The sequence below is a fragment of the Syngnathus floridae genome, chromosome 3 (assembly GCF_059516105.1).
Source record: "Syngnathus floridae isolate MCC-2025c chromosome 3, RoL_Sflo_1.0, whole genome shotgun sequence".
Classification (NCBI taxonomy): domain Eukaryota; kingdom Metazoa; phylum Chordata; class Actinopteri; order Syngnathiformes; family Syngnathidae; genus Syngnathus; species Syngnathus floridae.
In genome coordinates, this window is record NC_142415.1 from 16,077,009 (window position 1) to 16,099,755 (window position 22,747).

The 22,747-nt window shown below is 41.7% G+C and overlaps 1 protein-coding gene and 1 non-coding gene across 2 annotated transcripts in view; one reads left to right on the forward strand and one right to left on the reverse strand.

The window, feature by feature from the left end:
* Nucleotides 1–22,747, reverse strand: part of nfatc3a (nuclear factor of activated T cells 3a) — a 37,378-nt gene extending 14,631 nt beyond the window's left edge. The window contains exons 1-3 of the mRNA XM_088372026.1: nt 22,208–22,747; nt 11,740–12,919; nt 8,731–8,893 (exon numbers count right to left, since the gene is read on the reverse strand). Coding sequence (XP_088228152.1) covers nt 8,731–8,893; nt 11,740–12,919; nt 22,208–22,298 — 1,434 coding nt within the window. The 5' untranslated portion in view covers nt 22,299–22,747. The remainder of the gene's footprint in view (nt 1–8,730; nt 8,894–11,739; nt 12,920–22,207) is intronic.
* trnas-cga (transfer RNA serine (anticodon CGA)) lies at nt 13,200–13,281 on the forward strand. Its single transcript has one exon. It is a non-coding gene; the product is annotated as a tRNA-Ser (tRNA).

The window sequence follows — 22,747 nt, forward strand, 5'->3', positions numbered from 1 at the left end:
CACCCTGGTTTCCACTCAAGAAGACAGGTGAGATATTTGATGGCGGAAAGTGTTGCGTGTCTGGTCGAGTCGAGGGCAAGATGGAAATGAGAGCTGGACCTTATTCTGAAACAATCCCACTACTGTTGTAAATGTTGTGCTTGGCAGACTCGGTGACGGTGGGATGGCACCCCCGCTCACATTTGCACGCCCTGTCCTGCCCTCGTAGCCCACCCCCCCCCAACCAAACCCCAGTTTAGATGGAGGGCAGCTTTTCGAGGCTAGAGGAGAACAAGGTCTTTCAGTGTTGTTTTCACCCTGCGAACTGCCAAGCCTCAACCGAGCTACAGCTGGTTACTGACCCCATCTTCTTCTGAGCTTTGCGTCACACGCCACCGCGTCAACGCTCCGTCCAATACTGTGGTAACAGGAGGGAGAGCAAGTGGGATTTGTCACATGCTGTTCCAAAACCAACCTGAGTGAAAAGGCTTGTGTGAATAGTCACGACCATGCCTTGGATTACATTGACTTATGTGAATACAACAAGCTTAATCAAAAGGCAAATCATTACTTATCACAACCAAAGTACCAGAATTATAATTCAAAGGTACGCCCTAAAAAAACTGTTGTCGTCGTTATCCCCATTAAGCACCTTTTTCCACTCAGCTTGCCCTGGCTCTACTGGCTACGTACGTCACTTTTATTGGCAATTGGTGGTACTACCAGTCTAAACCATATGGGTGGTATAAACCACTTCTGGTCACTCACAGCTAAAACCAGAAATGAGAAAAATAAACACAGATGCTAACGTTAGCATACCCTGCTGCTCTGCCGTTGGTTTTTGGCACTGCAGTGCCCAACTCTTTCGTCAACATTTTACTGCGTTCCATTTTCTTGCTGCCCTCAGTATCTCCTAGGATATAATTTGTCTACTAATGCCGAAAAGATGAGTAGGACTGAACCCAGCTAGTCCTGTGAAAATACCGTGTAACTAATCTTATACTCCCCAACTATTTGCATTGAATCTTGAGACTGATACAGTGTGTTCTAGAACTGTCCTCTCTTGGGATTCACAGGCTATTTGTGAGTGAATCCCTCAAATTTATCATTGCCTTTAAAAGACATTAATGACCACAACCAGATAATATAATGCAAACCACACAGTGATGTTATCTTTATTTCAAAGCGTAGACATTTCAAGGGTTATTTGCAGTAATATCTGGATATTGCTCAACAAGAAATACAGCACGAAACCTCTTTTGATACTTTTTAGGCGCCACTTAAATCCATTAATTTGCTCAAAGTGTTTCGATTTCAGCTACAAATTTCTGCCCTCGGTTGGAAAGCAAAGACCGGAAAGATGTTTATACAGAGTTTGTGTACTTCACCAGATCTTTTCATTGCGTTCCGCAATGGAAGCATGACGGGATAAATATGACTGACTACTTATTTATGTGTGTGCTGAGTTGAAACTAGAGCTTACAATCTGACACCAGAGAATTAACTTCTGGTGCAGCATATATTGAAGAGAATCCCACTCCCTGTTGTAAAATACAGTATCTGGCACTTGAAATGTATTCGGAAGGAAGTTATACGAAGGAGCAGCATGTGGCCTCCATAATAACCAGTAATGGGCTCATCTTTGGCAACCGCATAGGATCTTAAGAACCACATGAAAGCATAAATCATGCTAGTAACAAGCTAACAGGTCATTATGCACCCCAGTCTGAATGGTCCACGAATGTAAATGACATGATTTTTGAATTCGGAAAACCACACGCTCGCACTTGCTTTGCCCAGATGGTCAGCGCTTGCTCACAACGGATTTATCAGCAGCAGCAGCACATGTGCCGCAGACAATATAAAACAAGTTAAGAGTTGCATGTGGAAAGACAAGAAACCTCACCAAAACTGATGAAGTTCAACATCATGTGATGCTTTGCCACATGCCGCAGTTGTTTTTTCCACTGCTGTGCCCGTTAAATCATCAACTGATCATTTTGAAGCCCCCTTGAAATTGCCTCTTCTAAATCGCCCTCTTAATGGCTTTGCAATATTTAAGGTGAATCTTTTTCAGGTAGATTTCACAGATGAGACTACAGGTGGCTTTTTTTGGGAAATGCCAAACCTTAAGTCAGCTTCACAAAGCAACATAATGAAATAGTTATGTCCATTAAGAGTAGAACCAACTACAAGTCTTGAAAAGCCATGTCTGAAAAAATGAAAGGAAGTTTGCCACTTGGGTAATTCGACCATTTTCAATACTTTTTGGCTTAGTACTTCAATGACTAACTTGACAGTTTGTCTAATTGCAACTAAGTTGGATGAATGACAATGAAACACAAAACTTGAATATACTGAACTGTCTCGCAGCTTCATAAAACACATATATCCGTCTGAAATATATAGACATTGCGCTCGTCAGGTTTGGAATTCCGCTAAATATATTCATTATGTCCTCGGGCTACAGTTTCAATTGTAATGGCTGTAAGGGTTGCAAGGCCCATTCGTCACTCCTTGAAGCTTTAATTTATGTCGTTATGAATTGGTCTGACGTGTTGACAAAAACACAAGCCAGTTTTAGTTTTTTCAAGCAAGCAGGAAACCGTGATAAGAGGGCAAAAAAAAAAAGACTTCTTTTATGTTGCAATGATGCTTGAAAATCACCGCACAGACAAACTGTTAGTCGTTTATTCAAATATCCAACCGTTTCTAAAAAGCAGATTATTTTTAATTTACTTTCGCTTTGATTTGCAAATTTGATTATTTTCAATTTACTCTCGCTTTGATTTAAAAAATTAAAATTAGTTCTGAAAGGGCGCTTCAAATATCCACAAAAGTGTCTCTGTTAACATAAAATAAACACATGAGCCATAAAAGGAGGGTTGCTGGAAGAATAACATTTACTTTAAAAACAAGAGCTGAAGCGCGGTTGCGTCGCTCATGAGGGTAAACGCTACATAAATGACGGGGGAAAAGCGTGCGGTTCTGGAAAAAAAAAGTTGCGCTCATTTCCAAAGACAAGAAGTATGAATAAGTCACATAACTTCACATCACACATGATGGCAGCTCAGAGCCATTTTTCGTACAACTTGATTTTTCTTCAAAACTTATAAATTTGTAGTCTATTATGTTCCCCTGTTCTGCACCACCATTGATGAGCTGGTGACCAGCGACAAACTTCAAGCATAGAGACAGTCTCAAACTGGATTGGCTCTCAAAGTATAAACAGTACTAAAAAAAAAAAAAAACTTGTTGCACCATGTTGAGCTACATGCTGGTGTGTTTCTGCATCTATCAAATTGAGACAGCCTGTAAATGACATCAAACATGGTAGACACTCCGCTACGTCTTTTATGACACGGACTATTTTAGTACAAACATTTGCCTTCAGATATTTATGCGCCAAATGGAAAATCAACCCTAGTTTGGACTTGGCCCGTGTTAATTTTAGACCTTGTGCAAGTCATCTGCTACTAGCGCTCCGGCTTGAACACAATGTGTTTATGCAACAACAAAAGACGAATGGTGGCTTCTTTGTAGAAGGGTAAAAAGAGGACTCCTGCTTGAAGATGTATCTCAACAACACAAAAAAAAAAACACCACATGCACTCTTGACTTGTCTCACATTTCGGAGTCGCCTCCTAAATCTGTGCTAAGTGTGAAATACCGCACGAGCGTGGTCTTTGCAGCAAACCGTACGGACTTTGCTGGCTGGTCAGCAAGAAAATGGATCTTAAAAAAAAGATCACTTCGGTATTAAACGCTATTAAGCAACTGTAAGGGCTGCTGCCTCTGAGTAGACTGGATTTGGGCTGGGGATGAACTCTCTCCCCTAAAATAAAATAGCTGGATACAGTTACAAATTCAGCTCCCACTAAATTTATTTTTGGCCTTCATCTGTTCCACTAGTCCAGTAATAAGGGCAACAAGCTCAGGGGCAAAAACATCCTCCAGCACTGCTTGTAAACATGATATTGTACACGCGGCCAAGATGTGTTCAAGGTAATACCTGGCCAAAAGACAAATTGGCTATCCGTATACGCTCTTGAAAGGTCATATCATTTGGGATTCAAATTGAATCAGCATACGTATATGACTTCATCTGCTATCCCGATTTTGCTTGGTGACTCTTGTCACAAGTCAGCGTCCACCTCGGCTCAGACCGTAACTCGACACTTTCTTACATCCAGCGCCTGACTCTGCTAAATGTTTCCCTGTGTTGCTGTACCGTTGCCATGGTGAGACTTTTTGTGTATGCAATCGAGTATGCGCGTGTGCGTATGTATGTGAGGGAGCGAGGGGCTTCTTACGCACATAAGCTGCCGCTCTTCAAATTCAACTAGAGAGGAGAACGAGGGGGGGTGGAGCCATTTGACTTTGGTGTAAATTCAGGGGTTAATAGTCGGGTCATTTTTTTATCAGGCTGTAGTCTGTCAAGCGAGACTTTCGCAAGACACGGGAGACTTCCTGTGAATAATTTTGCTTGTGTATTTTAGTGGGTTTTTTTTGCCAAGTGTTTGAGTCATGGCAAAGATGAAAGTGTGAAGATAATCATAAAAGCAGACGTTTTACTTTTTGTGACCTACAAAAGGGTCGAGCCTCTGACTATATGAGCAGTACAACGTATATACAATATTTTTTTTTAAATTCCTGCAAATAAGCTCACGATATGATCACTTTGCAAAACTTCTCCCTGTTCCTCCCCTTTATATTAACAGCTTTACTTTAATTCAGCTGTACTTAGTTGGAGCACTTCTGCCTCACAGTTTCAAGGTTTGAAATTGGAATCTCGCTTCAGACCGTCCTTTTGTGGAGTTTGCATATACCACAGTTCTTTCGTGAGTATTACACTGCAGCTAACAATAACATCTTTAAATTTGTATGACAATTAGGACTTTTATAATGTTACTTAAAACATTAACTGTACAGTAAATCGAAATTGAATAATGCCAAAAGTTGGATGGTTTGCTTCCTAATATGGAGGGAACTTGTTTAAAAAGCTGCTCTTTTATCTATGTCAGTCTTTTTTTTTTTTTTTTCAGTCACGCATATGTAGTGCGTTGATCTCAAAGGCTCGCTGTTTGCCCAGCACGCCAGGGAGGGCAGCGGGAGCCAGGGGGCCAGTTGACTGTTTGTTTAAACAAGGTCAATACATGTGCACACACGCGCACAAGCATTTACTGTATACTGCATCAGAGCTGTATATGGCCTTGGAGGACGGCTCTGCGCTCACTCCTTCCTGTACCCCCCCCCCCCCCCCCTCATTCTATCCTCCCCCGACCTTTCTATGAAACTCATACTCCTTGTGACTTTTCTCCTCGCTGTGCGCTAAGCCTGATTACAACCAATGGCTCCCACCCTGGTTACATCAAATAAAGCCCGGTGGCAAAGCAACAGCAGCTTCAAGTGAAAAGCTTTGAATTGCTGTTGTCTGCACACCACTTATGGCAACCAGTCTATTTCGAGAGCCGGCACGTAGAAATAAACAGAGGGCAAAATATAAAAGGGGGTTGAGAGAAGACGAGCAATCAAAACAATAAATCAGAATCAGCTAGAATAGTTGGAGGCATTTACGGTCGAAGTGAACAGATGTATGAACTCTTGATTTCATTGCCAACTGTCCATGAAGTCATGGCATTTGGAGTTTAAACAAAATTCTGTGGAGAAACAAAAACTGGAGGACTGAATCATTTTTAACTTTGCATTTTTTTTTATTTTTTTTTTAATAATATAGTATAATATAATATATAAAAATTGATGGATGGATAATATAATATATATAAATAATGATATAAATAATTTAATATAACCTTTTACAAAGTATTCATAATCAGCCTTTCAATTACTTTTACATTTGTATAAAGTGTCTTTTGCAAGCTTCCCTTCACATACTTCAGTCCACTGTCATTATAATGGCTGAATCATTTTATTTAACGTCATTATTCGGTGGACCTGTACAAAGAACAGTTACTTTATTTTCATGGGTAAAAAACATTTTGGACGATGAACACAGATCCACAGGCTTCCTTGAACTCATGCTCGACCTTGAAAGTTTCATACATTCTACCAAGATGGGGGTTTTTTTGTGTGATGACACCGTACGCATTTGCTGAACAATGCTGTGTAATGTTTTGAATTGCATGTTCTTTTGTCATATCCGCCACCCTGCTCGCATCCATCCGTGGTTCGGCAGGTATTACTAAAGTACTCCTTGTATTTGTGTGGGCGCAGCAGCACTCAATTAAGCTGGTTAAATACGCACAAGGATACCTCAGTCAGCCAGAGAGGCTTTGGACTTACATGTCTCCTAGCAACGGGTGCACCGATTGTGATCTGTGGCTAGCCCCTGAGGAATGGCTAACACAGCCACAGTCATTACATAAAGATCTGCTGTCAGCAATATTGTTTCTCAAACTCCCAAAATCCACTTTTATAAGATACTAGCCACAGTTATACAACACATTTATCTAGTTTTTATTTAGCAATCAAAACAAAAATGCTACGTATAGGTGGATAAACACACACATGACCTACAGTTCCTGTCCCTGTTGTTTTTTTGTTGATGCAGCAGCTCAGTAGTGCCCAGCACAGTCACAAAAGGAAGTGACGGCCATGCCCATATGGCAGCCGTGGCATCATCGAGTGACATCACACCACTCGAGTCAAGCTCCACGGAGAATATAGTGCAGGGCTCACAGGAATGAGACGAGGGAATTTGTAACGGAGCTGCTGGTGCTGCTTCTGCTGGAGTACTTCATGTGTGGAATATAGCAAGACAAGTAGCAGAAAAAAACCTGCATTGTGTCATCCTCTTTGTAACTCTTACCGTATAATTTGTAACATAAATTGTGGCTTTTTTTTTTTTTTAATTGCACGGCGGGATAACTGTGATTAGATTTTGCTAGCTCAAGTGTTATTGTGCCTTCAGGGAATAGCACTATCCACACCTTGGGTGCACCTGGGAAACACGATATGCACAAGCTTGTTTACACTCGCATGAGCTCTGACCCCCTTGTGACCACTGGAGTGGGTCAAGTAACTTGAAGTTAACCCTTGATTAGCTTTTGAGCAGTCTTAACCTATATGTCCTAATACTAAGTAGATTCTGCAAAAGCACAGTGCGTGTGTGTGTGTGTTTTGGGAATAACAAGAATGATGTCACATGGTAAATGACGTTGAATTAAGATGAAGTTGAGATGTTTAGTAAACAATATAAGAGCTGAAGGGCAAGTTTTGATAAGAAAATCTCTTTGATTTGAAGTGCCGGTCTATTAAAAATGCAACGACATACAGGAAGAAATATTTCAAGAACAAATCGCAGCTAATTTAATTTTAAAGACCATACATAGCGAGGTAAGAGCCCAAACAAATGATGAGAAATTAGGGCATGTGCACAGCAAGGCTCGGTTAACAAACTTTGACCGCTAAATTATGCATCGTCACATATGGGAGGATAGAATCTTGGTCACGCTGAGATTGAAATGGTTAATTATCAGCCTGAAGGGTTGCCTGCCTGCCTGCCTGAATGTGTGAGAACAGACAGAGGCCGTTTCTTAAGACTTTGGTCTTCTGGGTTCGTTTCAAGAGAGTTCATGCCGACAGCTGTTTGACCTTTCCGACCGGAACTCGGTTATACTCTTCTAAACTTGGTTATGATTGTTTCATGTCGTGCTTGCTCTGCATACTTAACGCATCGCTGAGCTTTTAAAAGCTTGTTAGCCAACAAAAGATGACACACGATGCCAAAGACAGAAAGACCACAAACACGTGAGTCAGCGTTAGAATTGACAAGACGTAAAGACAAGTCGCCGAAATCAAACTGCCACTTTTGAAATGTCAAATTGCTATTCAGGCTTGACTGTCCAACAAGTAAACTACTGTTATCAGTAAAATGTTGCTTCAATTAAAAGTCTAATACATGTGCCCCATGTGTTAAAAAAAAAAAATCTTTAAAAAAAAAAAATAAAAAATCATAAAGTTCAAAAAAGATCAAACAAACTTTCAGAAGTAATGCTTTTGATACCAGCTGTACCTTGTCGTCTTGTGTAATATGCTGACATCACGGCTTTTGTTCTACTTTTGACGCATGGCTCTCAATCAAATATGATTAGTGTGAATGTACCATTGTGACGTATGCGGTGTTCCTGATGGGCTGATAAGGCCACTCACTATTAAAGCTCTCAGCAGGTATTCCGCCATTTTTAAGTTTCACAACAGGTTCTGCTTGAATCCCACGGGGGGGGGGGGGATTGTTACGTGTGTGTTGCTTGGAATGAGATCTCATGCTTCCTCAAGATATGCTTTTCTCTAAACGGCTAATGTCAAAATGAATCTTAATGTGTGTATGTAAAATGTAACAGCAGATTTAAAAGTCAAATGATTGGTAAGAACGATTGAGGGAACACCCGGAGGCATTAAAAGAAAAATAGTCTCAATACATTATCAGTTACTGGCATCTGCACCGCAAATATGAAAAGTATTCCAAGTGCAAAAGGGACTTTCTACGCTTGCAGTGAACACACACTGGGTCTCAAATGCGGAAGGAAATCCCTGAAAAGTGGTGAAACAGACTCTGAGGAAGTGGCTGCTGAATTCAGCAAGTAAATTCGGCTCAGACTGTTTTGTTGTATGTGAACTTCAGAACTTAAGGGTGCAAGAGTTGAACTCTTGGGTATGTGGTTTTTAAATAGGCATTGGAATAGTGTCAGGCACAACAATGAGCTGGTGTCAAAATGTCAAATGTGCTACCTTAACAATGGGATGGCCACTTGACGCCGCTTTCACAGCTCCTCTGCTGCCCTCGGTCTCGTAGTGGGCTCGGTGGTGTGCTTTGGGTTGCACCTCGATCTTCAGTTCATATTGGCCGAACTGACTTGGCAGCGGCCAGTCTAGGGGAGGAAGTGAGGAGGTCCTGAGGAGACAAGACCAAACACACACGCAGAAAAATCATTTAAACTAAAATGGTAGTGAGATGGCAGCCAAAAAACAACAACATTGCGAACGTTTCAAGAAGGTAGTGATGCAAATGGTTCAAATTTTATTTGAAATAAATTCCTTGACTTGAATCTGCACCAAAACTTTTAATTTTTCCAAAAAATTGACTGGAAATAATTTACTGGACACCAACAAGAAAACAACTGTTTTGCCCTGTCAGCAGTAACATTGTGCAAAACATTGTGTAAATGGTCTGCTGAAAAAATCAAATCAAGGCGGTAACATCATCATTTACGTCAATAACATACCATTTAATAATTTAGATTAAATGGTATGTTGTCATAATAAACACAATCTCAAACCGGAAACATTTGGCCAGAAAAAATGGCAAAGGCAAATCTTGGAGATGGCACGGAAGTACATTGTTTTTCTTTTTCTTTTTTTTTTTTAAAGTTTTTATGATGTTACGTAAGAAGTAAAGCGTGATGATCACCATAGAACAAGAATTTGTGACAGAATTTGCAGCAGCTCACAATAACAACACCGCAAGGCACTTTTTGTTTCCAAGCTGCCTTCTATGGTGTTGTGCGCCATTTATCCCCCTGCCCCCCCCCCCTTTTTTTTTAATTTGCGTGGTGACAATTATATTTGAACAACCGCACTTGAAAAAATACAGCTTCTCCACTGGAACTCTCCTCAAGTGAAGTTAATCATTTAAGCTCCAATTTTGCAATCACAGCCATGAATCATTAATATCAACCCAGTCATTGGCAATTGAAAGGGATTTGTGATGTTATTCTTTGTATTTATATTAAATTAGGGTAAAAAAGGGAATGCGGTGATACCTAAATAAGCCCATGTGGTGTTTAGAATTGTGGATGGGTCAGATAAACACCAGACGTTTTCCCAGGAGGAACATGACCATCGCAACGTTTTTTCCGACTTTTACTCTTTCCAAGTCACTCAATATGTCACCATTGTACAGGCAATTTGTTAATCTGTAGGTTTTCTTGAAAGCGGCCATTACATAACCACCTGATCAAGTGTGACTTGTAAGGCTGTCACGGTAACAGAAGAAGAGAAGGCCAGATGAAACATGAGAAGAGACAGAGGGTTGGCCTCTCGTTTGTCTCAGCATAACCTTTCTCTAATGTCCATGTCCTACTGGAGTGGCTCCTGGTCCAATCACATAACTCTTATTATTCTAGATATATATAACAAACTTCTATAATTCAGGAGAACTACTACACAAAAAAGATAATTTAATTCATAAATAACTCCATTCTGGCAATTTATCTGTAGTGTTTGTCCAATTTCTAGTTCAAGGTTGTTTACTAGATTCCAGACTTGAGTTGACTAAATTTGTCCCAATTCAGAGGCCGCTTCCTTTGAGTGTTGACAATGTCATAACGGTGCACAAAAGCTGCTCCAATTTGAAGGCTACCTTGAATGTAGCCTCTCTTTTGTGTTTATTTCCTGCAGAATGAATCATTCGTAGTGATGTAAATCCCTCACTGCCTTAGAAAACAACTAGAATATGGCTAGCCAAAGATAATGATCACGTTTTTACCCATTTGAACGTTATGTCAGTCATGACACGGTAGTAATGGGAAGATAAAGCCACCCAACAATCCACTAATTGATTTGTTATTTGTTCAGAATTGTGTTGACCGTCAAGTAATAATTTCTTCAGGCAAATGAAGCACTAAAGAAGACATCAACAGCTGAGCTACTTCCCTGTAAAGCATTATTCCTGTCACAACAGCAGTGTGAGAACAGTTTAGAATATTCTGGATAATTTAATTGGACATTGTTGTTGTCGAGAAAGTAGCTCGCATGAGCAAGCGCGTGTTATGTCATCTGCACGTGTTGACATCAGTCTATGTACGTAACGACGGGTGGGTGTTGTTGACCTTGCTACCATATATACCCTTTGCTGATTTACAGCACGGCAAGGCCTGCCAGTGCATGCCTGGAAGGCCTTCATATAGTGAACACGCAGCAGACTTTTAGCTGAAAAAAAAAATACATCATGAACGCCCTTTAATGCAGATAATATTTAGAAGACCTCTCCTCATAGACATTATAGCATAAGTACTGTATTATGAGATTTAAATAACTCAAAAGTTCCTTTATTGAATTCTGGATTCCGATCAAAGAGGATCGAGTCAAACAATGTTCTCTCTGGTTTTACTGCACTGTTATTTGTCTTGAAGATTAAAACGTTCAATCTTTACAGCAGCTCGCAACAGTGCACAAACTTTGTTTATGGGTCCTTTTTGTGGCCTTGACCAATTAATTGCCTTTCAAATCTTAACAAGTAGTGATAGCGTTCATAATCATCAAAGAGATAACTGAAGTCCGCTAAGTGCGTGAAATTGCCGACTCGGAGGAAAATTCCCAATATTTTTTCAAGTAAAAATCGACTGGGATGGGTATTGCAAGGAAACTGCATCGGTGGGTGTTATTAGTGAGCGGAGCTTAAAAGGAGACAGCGGTTGACTGTTTAACGTTTGCGTTCTGCAAAGACTGAATTTGAAGACCACATTACAAAAATTCCAGCATATCTTGAGCGGATGCCGGTGTCTAAATTGACGGGGCTTTCGAATCCAACCCTCAAATCCGACCTTTACTTCCATGGAGATGGAGCAGACGGCTCCGCTCTTCTTCTACACCACTATTCTTTAAGACATCTGGTCTACCTGCTGAGAGCATTGCGGCCATCTTGCGGCGATACAAAGGACAGTCAAGGGAGAGTCCTTGGCCTGTCCAGATTTGCCACGGTTTAATTCTATGCCACAACTTTGACTTGATGAGAGTTACCTGAATATAGGTGTGTGTCCAGGCTTGGGTTTATTCCATGAAAAATGGGAGGGCACGGCGAGGAACTGTTCCCCGTGCACATCCTTCTTGAGACTGTGGAGTGCCTCTTCTGAGGGAGAGTCTAGAATCTGAGGCATATTTCCTTTGTCATCTATGCCCAAATCTCCTTTTGCTGGAGGCTGCATGGCTGTGGTATCTTGCGAGGTCTTCCGTGTCTTAGATGGGATGTCCGCCTCGGACGGGCAGCACTGAAAGGGTGACATTCCGATAGAGGGACTGCCGGCCCAGGTGTCCTCTGTCACACTCCCCCGAGGTGAAGGTCCTGGCGTGGGTGAGGGAGAGTGATGTGGCGACACGGAGCCAGGATAGCAGATGTCCGCACTGGAGTGGCGCCTCTTCCCGCAGGGTGAGGTGGGACGTGAGGAGGGCCGAGAAGGTGGCCGTGGGCTAAGCCAGTTCTCGTCAGTGACACTGGTGCGTGGTGAGTGGCAGGGGGACTGTCGAGGTGACAGCGTGACGGAGTGTTGGACGAAGGAGGGGTGAGGGTGCTGCCACTGCGGCTGTACCTCCAGATTGCCGACTCCCGTTTGAGGGGAGGCGCAGCCCGGGGACGTGAGCGGCGAGCCCAGGGTGAAGCGAGCGGCGGCTTCATTGAGCTCAGCATCAACATCGTCATCGATGTGGGAAAATGATTCGCAGGAGGAGGCATCGGAAAACCAGCTCCGAGATGAGAGGCTACTGCCTGGGCTCGGGCTGAGAGAAGAGTCCCGGTACGAGTGGTCGAGAGGCAAATACAGGTGGTCTCTGGACAGAGGCCTCTCACTGTGGTACTCCCTATCGGGGCCGTTGGCCCTCAGGTCTTGTTCATTGGCATCCATCTCCTGCTGGCAGCTCGGGGAGATGGAGGTAATCTGAATACTGGGGCATTCAAAGGCTTTTGGTGCCTCCACTGGGGCAGAATGGAGCAAGGGGGAGGAGCCATACTTTGAGTCTTGGGCCTCATAAGTCAGGTGCACGGGTCCTTGTTTATATGACTGAAGGCGAGGTGAAGTGCTGATGAGCGGGGAGTGCGACTGCATGCCATGACAGGGGAGGCTGATTGACTGGTGGTTCGTGACCCCTGATGGGGGTTGCCCCACGTTTATAATGTAGAACGACGTGTTGTCATCTGGCTCCAGATCTAATAGGAGACACAAAATGAAATATTAACACAAAGTTTTGCCAGACTTATTTTAAGAGTGCTTCTTTCTCCTCATCGGGGTTGAGGGCGAGCCTATCCCGACCTAACCTTACCAACAACCTTTATTAAAATGCTTTCTTTGAGAAAGTGGGGGGTATCCACAGGGATAACAAAAAAAAGTGGCACGAAACGAAGTTTTCAAACGCGTTTGTGATATCTACCAGCTAGGCATCTGTGTGAGCTGGACATTTATATAAGATTAACTGTGTCAGCGTAATCAGCTGCGATGGCCGAGAGGTTAAGGCGTTGGACTCGAAATCCAATGGGATATTCCCGCGCAGGTTCGAACCCTGCTCGCAGCGTAAAATTTATTGCTATTATAAGAACAATGAGTTCCCTTGAAAAGCTCAAACCTGTTCCAACGCCGCAGGGAAAGTCACCAATGGACAAAGTATTGAATTCATGTAGAAGAATAGTTATTATTGCTCATGACCAACTATCTCTAAATTCGAACAAATTGTTGGAAGAGATTAAGGTTCAAGACTTTCCACAAATAATTGATGCAGCAATTCTTATAACTGGAACTCCTTTCTCCTCCAGAGATTCATTCCATGAGTGAGTCCAACGTCAGGAGAGAAATTGCAGAGTGTTACCACATCTGCCTTACAGGCATGGTTTCAAGAGGGATAACCGATGAACAAAACTACTCAGGAAACAAATTCACACAATGGTGCGTGCTGTCAGCTGTCATCACACTGCACTGGGCAGGCTATTTATACCCAAAGTCATTCAGCACAGGGAGCATGTACACACACACACACACATGCACACACAAACACACACAAACAAATAGACAAGAGCACATTGGCTCTACATTGTTGGTATTTATTGATAAACTCCCACTGGATGCACTGGATGCACTCTGCAGCAACTATTAGGTTTCCCCAATGCCCCCGCCAATAACTTCTCTACTAGTTTGATGGCGAGTGTTAATATTGTAAATTACGGAAACGGATCATGAAAAAGCAGATTAGACGCAAGATGACTGAGGCATTTGTAGGTTCTCGGAAAAGTGGAAAAAAACAGCTAGCTGCTTTGAAGTACCATGTCATAAGACAGTCGGAATGCAACTCAGCAATTAATCAACAACCCTTCGATAAAAGCAATATCTTAAACCTCTTGGCAGAGATCTGACAGAAATCGTCATGGTTTCTTCCTTTGCGCAAAGGTTTTCGTGGAAATCAGTAACGTAGTTTTTCCAGTTACACTGGTAACACACCACACAACCTTCAGGGAAAAAGAGCTTTGCTATTGTTGAGTAGGAACAAATATCTTTTGTTTTTTCTACCTGAGAAGTTAAAGCAGAACATGTGTAAGACCAGCATATTCCAGAGTATTTGTGATTGTGTTCTGCATAAATGAGCAAAAATTAAACATTGGCTTGTGTTCTAACTGTAAGGTTAACTTCCAACGTTCTTTCAGTTTCTAACCGCAACGGCCTGTCAAATCAGAGATTGCGGTTAAAGGACAGAGAGGGACACCGGCCCCTCTAAACTCCCTTCCTAACAACAGTAACAGCAGGAGCCGTAGCAAGCTTTCTATTTAGAGCTGCTCAGCTTCACACTGGGCCAGGCCGCCTGTCACAAGACCCGAACATTGGCTCCTCCGACGGCAGCATCTTACACACTACTGAGGCAAGCGGAAGACGCTCTGTGGAAAAGACTAAACTGCGAATTTCATAATGAAGACTCTTATGACGATGATGGTTCAGGATAATTTGCCAAAACTGTGCTATAGGAGAGTCTCAAAGCAAACGAGAGTAGTCACCTTTTAAGGTCTTTTTAGCACTCTAGTCTGGAAGGTTACAAAACCTTTTGTTGTCCCGTTCAAATATTCACTGCCGTAATCTCTAAATTATCCCTTGAAATGTGGCTTTTGAGAAATTGCCGTGGGGCTTTCTCTCACTTTTCATGACAAGCTGTCAAAGTCAGCAGGTTCATGTTTTTCTGCTTAGAGACATTTTCAGGCGTCAAGTGGCAGCGTTGCAAAGTCGAGTGTCATACAGGGGACTGCCGCCGCTACCTGGTCCCGGATATTATTAGCCCGTGACCTAAAACCTCTAGAGTGGGGAAAGGAGCGGGTGATAGGGAATCCCCCCCCCTATCAAAGCTCATTCACCTTAGGAGAGGTCACGGGGAAGAAATGGAAAAGAGTGGAGGTTCCAGGTTTTTTTTTTTAAGCGACGGCTTTCGAGTGAATCTCCAATGTAGGTCTAGAAAAACCAGTGCGTCACACACTGCTCAAGTATCCATACATCACAGCCAATCCGTTTAAATAAAGAACTCTAAGAGGATTTGCTGTACCTCAGTTATTAATAGCTTAACCACACCGTTTCATTGTAGAACAATGTTTGTAAAGTAAAAACAAAAAACGATCATAACAACAGGGAAACTTTCTCACTGACATCCACCTGGGTTTATTGTTATTATTCACTAAGCCTCGGAATGATTGTAACATTGGGGATTCTTGCTTGGGGAGAAGGCAACAGGCACTTTGTTCCTCCCTCCTCCGCCTCCTCACTGAAGTGTGTCAGAGGCCTGTGACCGACAGTGACATACAAGCCCATATTCTGAGAAAGTCCAGTTAACAACAGAACGGTAGGGTTAGTCTCACTCAGAGCAGATTCAGGTTAATGCTGTTTTCTCATTTAAAAACACGTTTACCTTTTTTTATAATAGTTCTACAAATGTATCTTATTGAATTAGCCTGGATTATAATCAATACGACACGAACTCTTCCATGTCAACAAAGAGCTAGAGCAGCATTGTTTTTAAATGTACCATTTGTGCACGTATGTTCATGCATCAAGACTTATCACGGTCTAGGATTACGCATTTGCCACAAAACCATGTGGCAGAGGAGCAAGAGGGTAACCTAAGACCAGGTTCCCTTATTGGTGGGTACGCAACTTGATTAGAACCAGATCTGCTTACACCCCACGTACAAAAGGCTTTGTATTCTGACCAGTGGCCCTGGCTCCTCTTTCTACCCACGTCGGGAGGTGCTGGACGAAGGCTTGCAGCAAAATTATGGCCCAAACAATGACTCTAGACTAGAGGATAACCAATTAGACCACTTCAATTTTGAAATTTCCCTGATGAGTTTAGTGGACTGACACGACTTTTTCAAAAAGCGTGAAAACAGCAATGTTTTTCCTAGCTCAGCATATTCAGGTAGATTCTTTCATTGTTTGAACTAGATGACCTTTTTAAGTATGTTAAGTATGGTTGTTTGAGTACACTGCAAAACTAAAAATCATGTCAAACAAAGACGTACAGCTCATTAAAACACAAGATTTTACATAAGACTTTGACATTCTACCTTGTAGTAGGTCATTCCTAATCGTTAAGTAACAAATCACCTACCACGTAGTCTCACAAAGCTTTGTTTTTTTAGATTTCGTGGGCTGTCTGCTGGCCTACTTTTCTATAACGGGACCTAGTGACGCACATGCATAGGTGTGACAAAGGTTTGCCGTCACCTGTGGCTTAAAACCTTCCTGCCTGGGTTTGTGCCAAACCTGCTGGGGTTCCCTGTATCTGCTGAGTCTGAATATAAATCTCGGATGGTAGTGGCAGGAGATTAGTCTGGGTGAATTAGACTCTTTAGTTTTTTTGCTCTCTGTTTAATTTCCACTTGTTTTTCTTTTTTGCACGTTATGTCACGTTAACGTGAGTGTGACTTCATAAAGCCTTCCCGTGCCGTCACAGAAAATTCACTAGCCAACAGAGGCTCGCCCTAAGCTACCATTAACATACGCCGGCAGCTAAATCAGGCTCCTAATTAACAATCTCATGCTGAGATAACATTATGGGATAAAGACTCAGTGCCAAACAACAACCGGAAGTAAATACCCATGATTGTCTTAAAGATGCATTAACGTGTTTTTTGATAAACACTAAGAAAGCTTCTTACTTGAACTTAATCGGATGCAATCTTGTAATGTGCCACAACTAAAATACGCAGAGACTCTAAACAAAGCAAGCATGTCAGATTCACCTTGCACCATAAACAACATGCTTTGCTCCAAATAGGAAAACCGGGAATCTTCAAAGGACGGATGTTGGGAAGCTGGATGTTGTTTATGACGATGAGAGGAGGAATAGCTGGTGCATATGGCTGGAACGCTCTTCGCAGTTGGCGCGAAATTCTATTTTTGCCCAGCTGTCAGAGTCCACATGGTCCACATTCCCGGTTATGACCCATGTAGTAGGGTCGGCAAAACCTTATGGGCCGCAGATGGAATGTGGACCATCATCCTGTGATAATCTTCATGAGTGGCAAATGAAATTTACTCTCATTATGGATACTAAATTTATATTCTTGTCAAAGAGAAACAGTCCCAACTTTGGCTCAGTCATTGGCGACTGGCGCTAAAGATGACAATAGCAACTGGTTGCTGGACTGAAATACATCCTAAAGGTGGCTCCTAAAATAATTCCGATTCAAACTACTGTAATCCCTGTGCCCCTCGGTACAAAGGGAACGGTGAGGAGAAAGAAACAAATGAAAGGAGATCCAGGAGTTAAAACAGCTTTCTCTCCGGTGTAATGCAGCCTCTGATATGTTGATACAGCACAGCCAGCAGTAGCTTCAGTTACACTAAATTTAAACTAGACAGATGCCTCACATTGTTAGTCATGCCTCGCCCCGGGGAAACAAGCGTCTCATTCATCACACAGGGTGCTGGGACCCCCCCCACCCCAAAGTTCAGAAGGGTTAGGGGGCACCCGCATGGTGGTCTGCTCCCACATGTTGACCTTGTGCATGACTCTCAGGCTGCTGACCTTGTTGCCTTTGACATTTTCATGACGATTGTGGTCACTTAAAAGTCTCTTTTAAATTTCATCCAGCAAAACCAAAATTCTACAGAGGAAAAATTACAGATGCAAACATATAACAACTTTAATCCAAGAGAGATTTCAACGGTATGCTCTCCAGGAAAGTCATACAATTCCAAATTGCTGAGACGTTAAAAAAATGGATTATAGTTTAGTTCATAGGTCGGTCATTCACTGTCGCTGACTCAGGTCCAGTTTTGCGGGAAGATAAAATTATTTTCCAACAGACGTCATGAGGTCGTACTTGCATGGTTTTAGTCATTGCTACACATACTCACACACCTGGCTAGAGTCTGTGAGTGCCGACACACTCACCTGGAGATGTGGCGCACAGCATTCTTCTACACCTATCCTCGTTAAGATCATGGAAGTGTCCAAATGGTTAGAAAATGTAAAAAAAATGGCTGCTAGGACGAGACAGATCCTCCCGCACCGACTATGATCGAGTCACCAGAAACTGCCGTCTGCCCTGTGCCGCTCTCTTTTGGGAGCTCAAAATAGTTCACCATGAGAGCGATGTAATTTCAGTCGTTCAGTCGTTCCCCCGAATGAGGAGGACTGCGAGGGAATCGGTTCAGATAATCAATTTGAAAGAAATTGCTTAATTCCTTAAGGTCAATCAATATTTTTAATGTCAGGTGGCTGTATTGCTATATGTCATGTATGATGACAACCATAAAATTTGAAATGAAATTTATTGTGATATTGGAGTTTAGCAACAAATATGGTACCTGAGTAACTGGTACTGTGTGACTTAGTAAACAAGAACCAAAAAGTTGCACAAAACCCAAAACATTGAGTCAAGATCATTTATTTCTCACCCAAATTGGCTTATTTTAGACAAAAGTAGCAATTTTGTTGATTTTAGACGCTTCATCTGGTTTTAGAAAATCTTGCCTTTCCAATCAGAATTTGCATTTTGAAAGCTTTTTATGTTTCGCCAATCCTGTCATGTGATTGATGATAGTGGCATAAAAAAAAATCAAAAAGCCAAAAAAAATAATTTGATGGACGTTCTATTTGTAGTTACTTTATGGAAACAAAAGAACTGTCAGTGCTCCATTAATTTCATTTACCCATTTCTGCAACCGTCTTCCATTTAATCTTTTTGTTTTGGGGGCAACCCACCAAATACTCTGTTTTGTCTTTCCTTTAATTTTTTTTCCCCACATATAAATGTTCCAACCTACAGCAGAGTTCTAATTAGGCTCGAGGGTAGCTCCATTTCCAGAAAATTTCAGGGAAAATCCCAACCGGTAGAATTTGCATCTAAATAATAACACTGACATATTTCAATTTCACCTCTTACGTCGTATCCTGTGCAACAAAGAATTCACAAAGAGCATGATGAAGAAATGGTAGAAAGACGTATAATTAGAGGACGAGCAGGATGGGAAAAGCAAAGCGGAGGCTTGAGGGAGTGTAGGGAAATGCACACTACTACTCAGATTTAAATTAGTATGAATGCCTCACATGTTTACTTATGCAAGTAGAAAAGCAGCATAACAGTTTAGAGTTGCGATTACAGTAAAAGTGACTTCCCTAGCAAATAAGAGGAGAATAAAAATCATTGGACCTCATGTAGGTAGATGAAGTAGAAGAATATGCACCAAAAGTTAGATTTGGCTGAACATTTCCAAGGGCTGTATTTTTAGTTTGTGAATGTTTCATGTCACAATGAATGGAGATGATTGCAAGAAGCCATGTTAGAAGATGAAACAGAAATGTGTCTTGTGTTGAGTCCTGCTTTTATTTTGATATGTTTCTACTTCCTTTTTTTCTTCTATTCCCTTTGGCTTTCACCCTGAGCCTTTTCTTAATTAAAGACTTTGATATGGATTTTATGATGTTGAGCTTTTAAGACCATCCATTTGTGCGATTGAAATGTAGAGTAAAGATTTAAACTGCTATGTTAGCTCCCCATGCTATGAGTCGACTGGATCGGTTGATTTTATTAATCGATGCATCATTGACACAACATTTCATAACTCGCTCATACATTCATCATCAAAAAGTTTTTCAGATTTTGTAGGTTTTTAACAGATTAGTAATAAACGGTAACAACTGCTTCCACTTTTATGACCATTATTGAGGTCACTGTAGGTTACAATATTGCCTGTACAGCTAACAAATAATTTTATAATAATTGGAACTCTGGAACTAAGTATCCTATATAAACTGTAGGTGATCTTGGTGGGAAATGTTGTTTTGAAACATCAGCCATCGTCATAAAGCTCTTGTTATTTTTTGCTTCTGGCAACGCAACCTCTATATTTTTACAAGACTGAAATTCCAAATCGTGAAATGACATCAGCCCAGGTCCGCAAGAGGCGATGGAACAAAACCACGTTTTGTAGAAACATGTTTGAAACACTGTAGTTCACGAGCTTGTTACCAAAAAAAAAAAATGAAAATGAAAACAAGCCATGACATGAGTGTTGCCTTCAGAGAAAGGAGAAAATAGATTGACACTCCCTCTTAGTGTGATCCTACTTTTACGCTCTGCTTATTCATTTAAACAGGAATAACCCCCCACCTCCCTGTTCTGGCCAAGTTGGGCTATCCAAATACAATTAAAATCGCTTTTCTTACAACAGAGCTTATTCAAAGTAGTGTAATTTTTCTCCCTCGAGCCATCTGCACTTCAAACAATTCCAACCAGGGAAAAAAACGGATTCAATCTTGTAGCAGCTATCCCGTGAATATACGTAGAGTATTCCAAAATTTAAGAAAAATAACACAGTGGGAGCATTCATTGGTTCTGCTGGTTTGGAGTCAATGACAGGACCAATAAACAACACAGTGTGGATGAATAGAGGAAAGAAAAATCTCTCTAACCATCAACTTTTACTCAGTCTTCGTGGCGTGTCGATGATCAGTCTATAAAAATGCAGGACTTGAATCAATCATGACTCAAATAATGACGATCACACAGATTGGTTAGTATGGCTCAAATGTGTTGTTTTTAAATCGGTGCAAACTTGCATCATTTGGGAGTATTTTACATGTGCAAAACATCCGACGCCTACTCACATCCTCTGTGAAGCAAGTCAGAGCAATATTATTAAAACTGCTTTGTTTTTGTTTTTGGCGAGTAAACCTTGATTTTGATATCGTTTAATATAGAGCAACTAATGTATTTTAGCACCCGTATGGCACTCATGAACGATAAAAAAACACGATGCATGACGTTGACTATCTTTAAGATAGTCTTCGAATGCTACAGTGAGTAATTTAGTATATTTAAATTTTTATATGGGTTTTATAATACAGCAGTTCTTTATCCACAGTGAGTGACGATATTACCTTTTTGGTTAATAAAGGTTTTATAATACGACAGTGACAATATTGATACTGAGGAGGTCAAATCAGTGCCAGAAATGTTGCAGGACTGGTGTCACAAAAGATATTTCACAAAATGTTTTTCCCCCTTTGACTTAAGTAATCTTTACACACTCTGCCACGCCTCTTGGAATCCGCCACAACTTGTGTCATCCATAATTTCATAAAGAATCCCCTTGATGCCCACTTTGAGCTCATAAAGGAAAGAAAAAAGAAAAATAAATCACACAATATTAAGGCTGCTTGTGCACGACAAGTTTTTTTTCTGCCAGGAACTGTTGGATGCTCAGCTACAAGTTGTCCAGCTACAACACTCACCTCTTCATGCACAGTGAATGAGGCAAACGCAGCACGATCTTTTTTAAGACATGCTTGTTGATCATCTGGCTCACATTGAAGAAAAAAACTTTTAGCGTGGAGTTGGGTTTGAACCTTTGTGACACCAAGAGTGCAACTTTTTGGACACATCTTGTGCAGGAACTCGCAGGGATCAATTTGACAATGGGACAAATCCTTTCCATTTCTATTCGGAATATATAGTTCTAAAACGTGGATGGTAAATAGCACCATTTAACGTATTTAAGCATGCACGCAAACCCTGTACACTGTGTACAGCATATGCACATGTAATAACAACAAATAACTATTAATTAAGTAGTAATAAGTAATACACCATGTGACAATTACATTTAATTATTTCTGTATCTTCAGTAAACCTGTTCTTGTTTATATTTACAAACAATGCATGACAGCAAAGTAGAAATCACTCAACTTTTTGAGGCAATAACACTTCCACTACCAGTTAGCACGTCAGGCTAATGACAGCTGCTGTTATTCTCTGGCTGGCGGCCATAGACAAGTGATGTGTAAACATTTGACTTTCTCAAGCACAACTAACGAGGTTAAATTCACAGGGTTAAATGGTGAAGTAGCGGGGGAAGGGGTGGGGGGGGGGGGTGAAGTAAAAAAAAAAAAAATAATAAAACGCAAATACGGGAGTTGAGTATGCATAGGGGGAAACACGGCACCGGGCAAGCACACTGACCTGCGGGGCCCAACTGCTGCTGCAGTCCGTCCTCCCCGAAGATGAGTCGGAAGTCCAGCTCCTCATTCCCGGGGCAGTTTGCCGCCGTCATCGGGTTTGACAGCTCGGCTCAGTAGTCTCTGAAACCCCCCCACGCCGCCGATCGACTGTCGAAGCAGGGTTTACGCTCTCCGAAAACGTCGCAACATTTACCGAGTGGCACGACGCCGAAGCCCAACTTCAACTTTGCTTCATTTGGTGCTTGATCGAACCACGCAACCAAAGTGTCCTTCGTTATCTCTGCAAATCCAAAATAGTCTTTGGCAAAAAAAAAAAAAAAAGGGGGGGGGGGTTAACTTAGGAGAAAGTCTATGCCACGCTTTCTCAATATAAACAAAAAGAAGAGTTGTCTCCCGTTTGTCGTAATCGCAGCCAATGGTCGGGTAATGTTTAGCCCGGTTTCGCTGCCTCTGCGCCGGCCTGACTTGTGTCTCTCTCTCGCCCTGTGGAGCTCCGATCCCAACTTTTACTAACCCCGCGTGACAAGGCACTTCCAGCTGT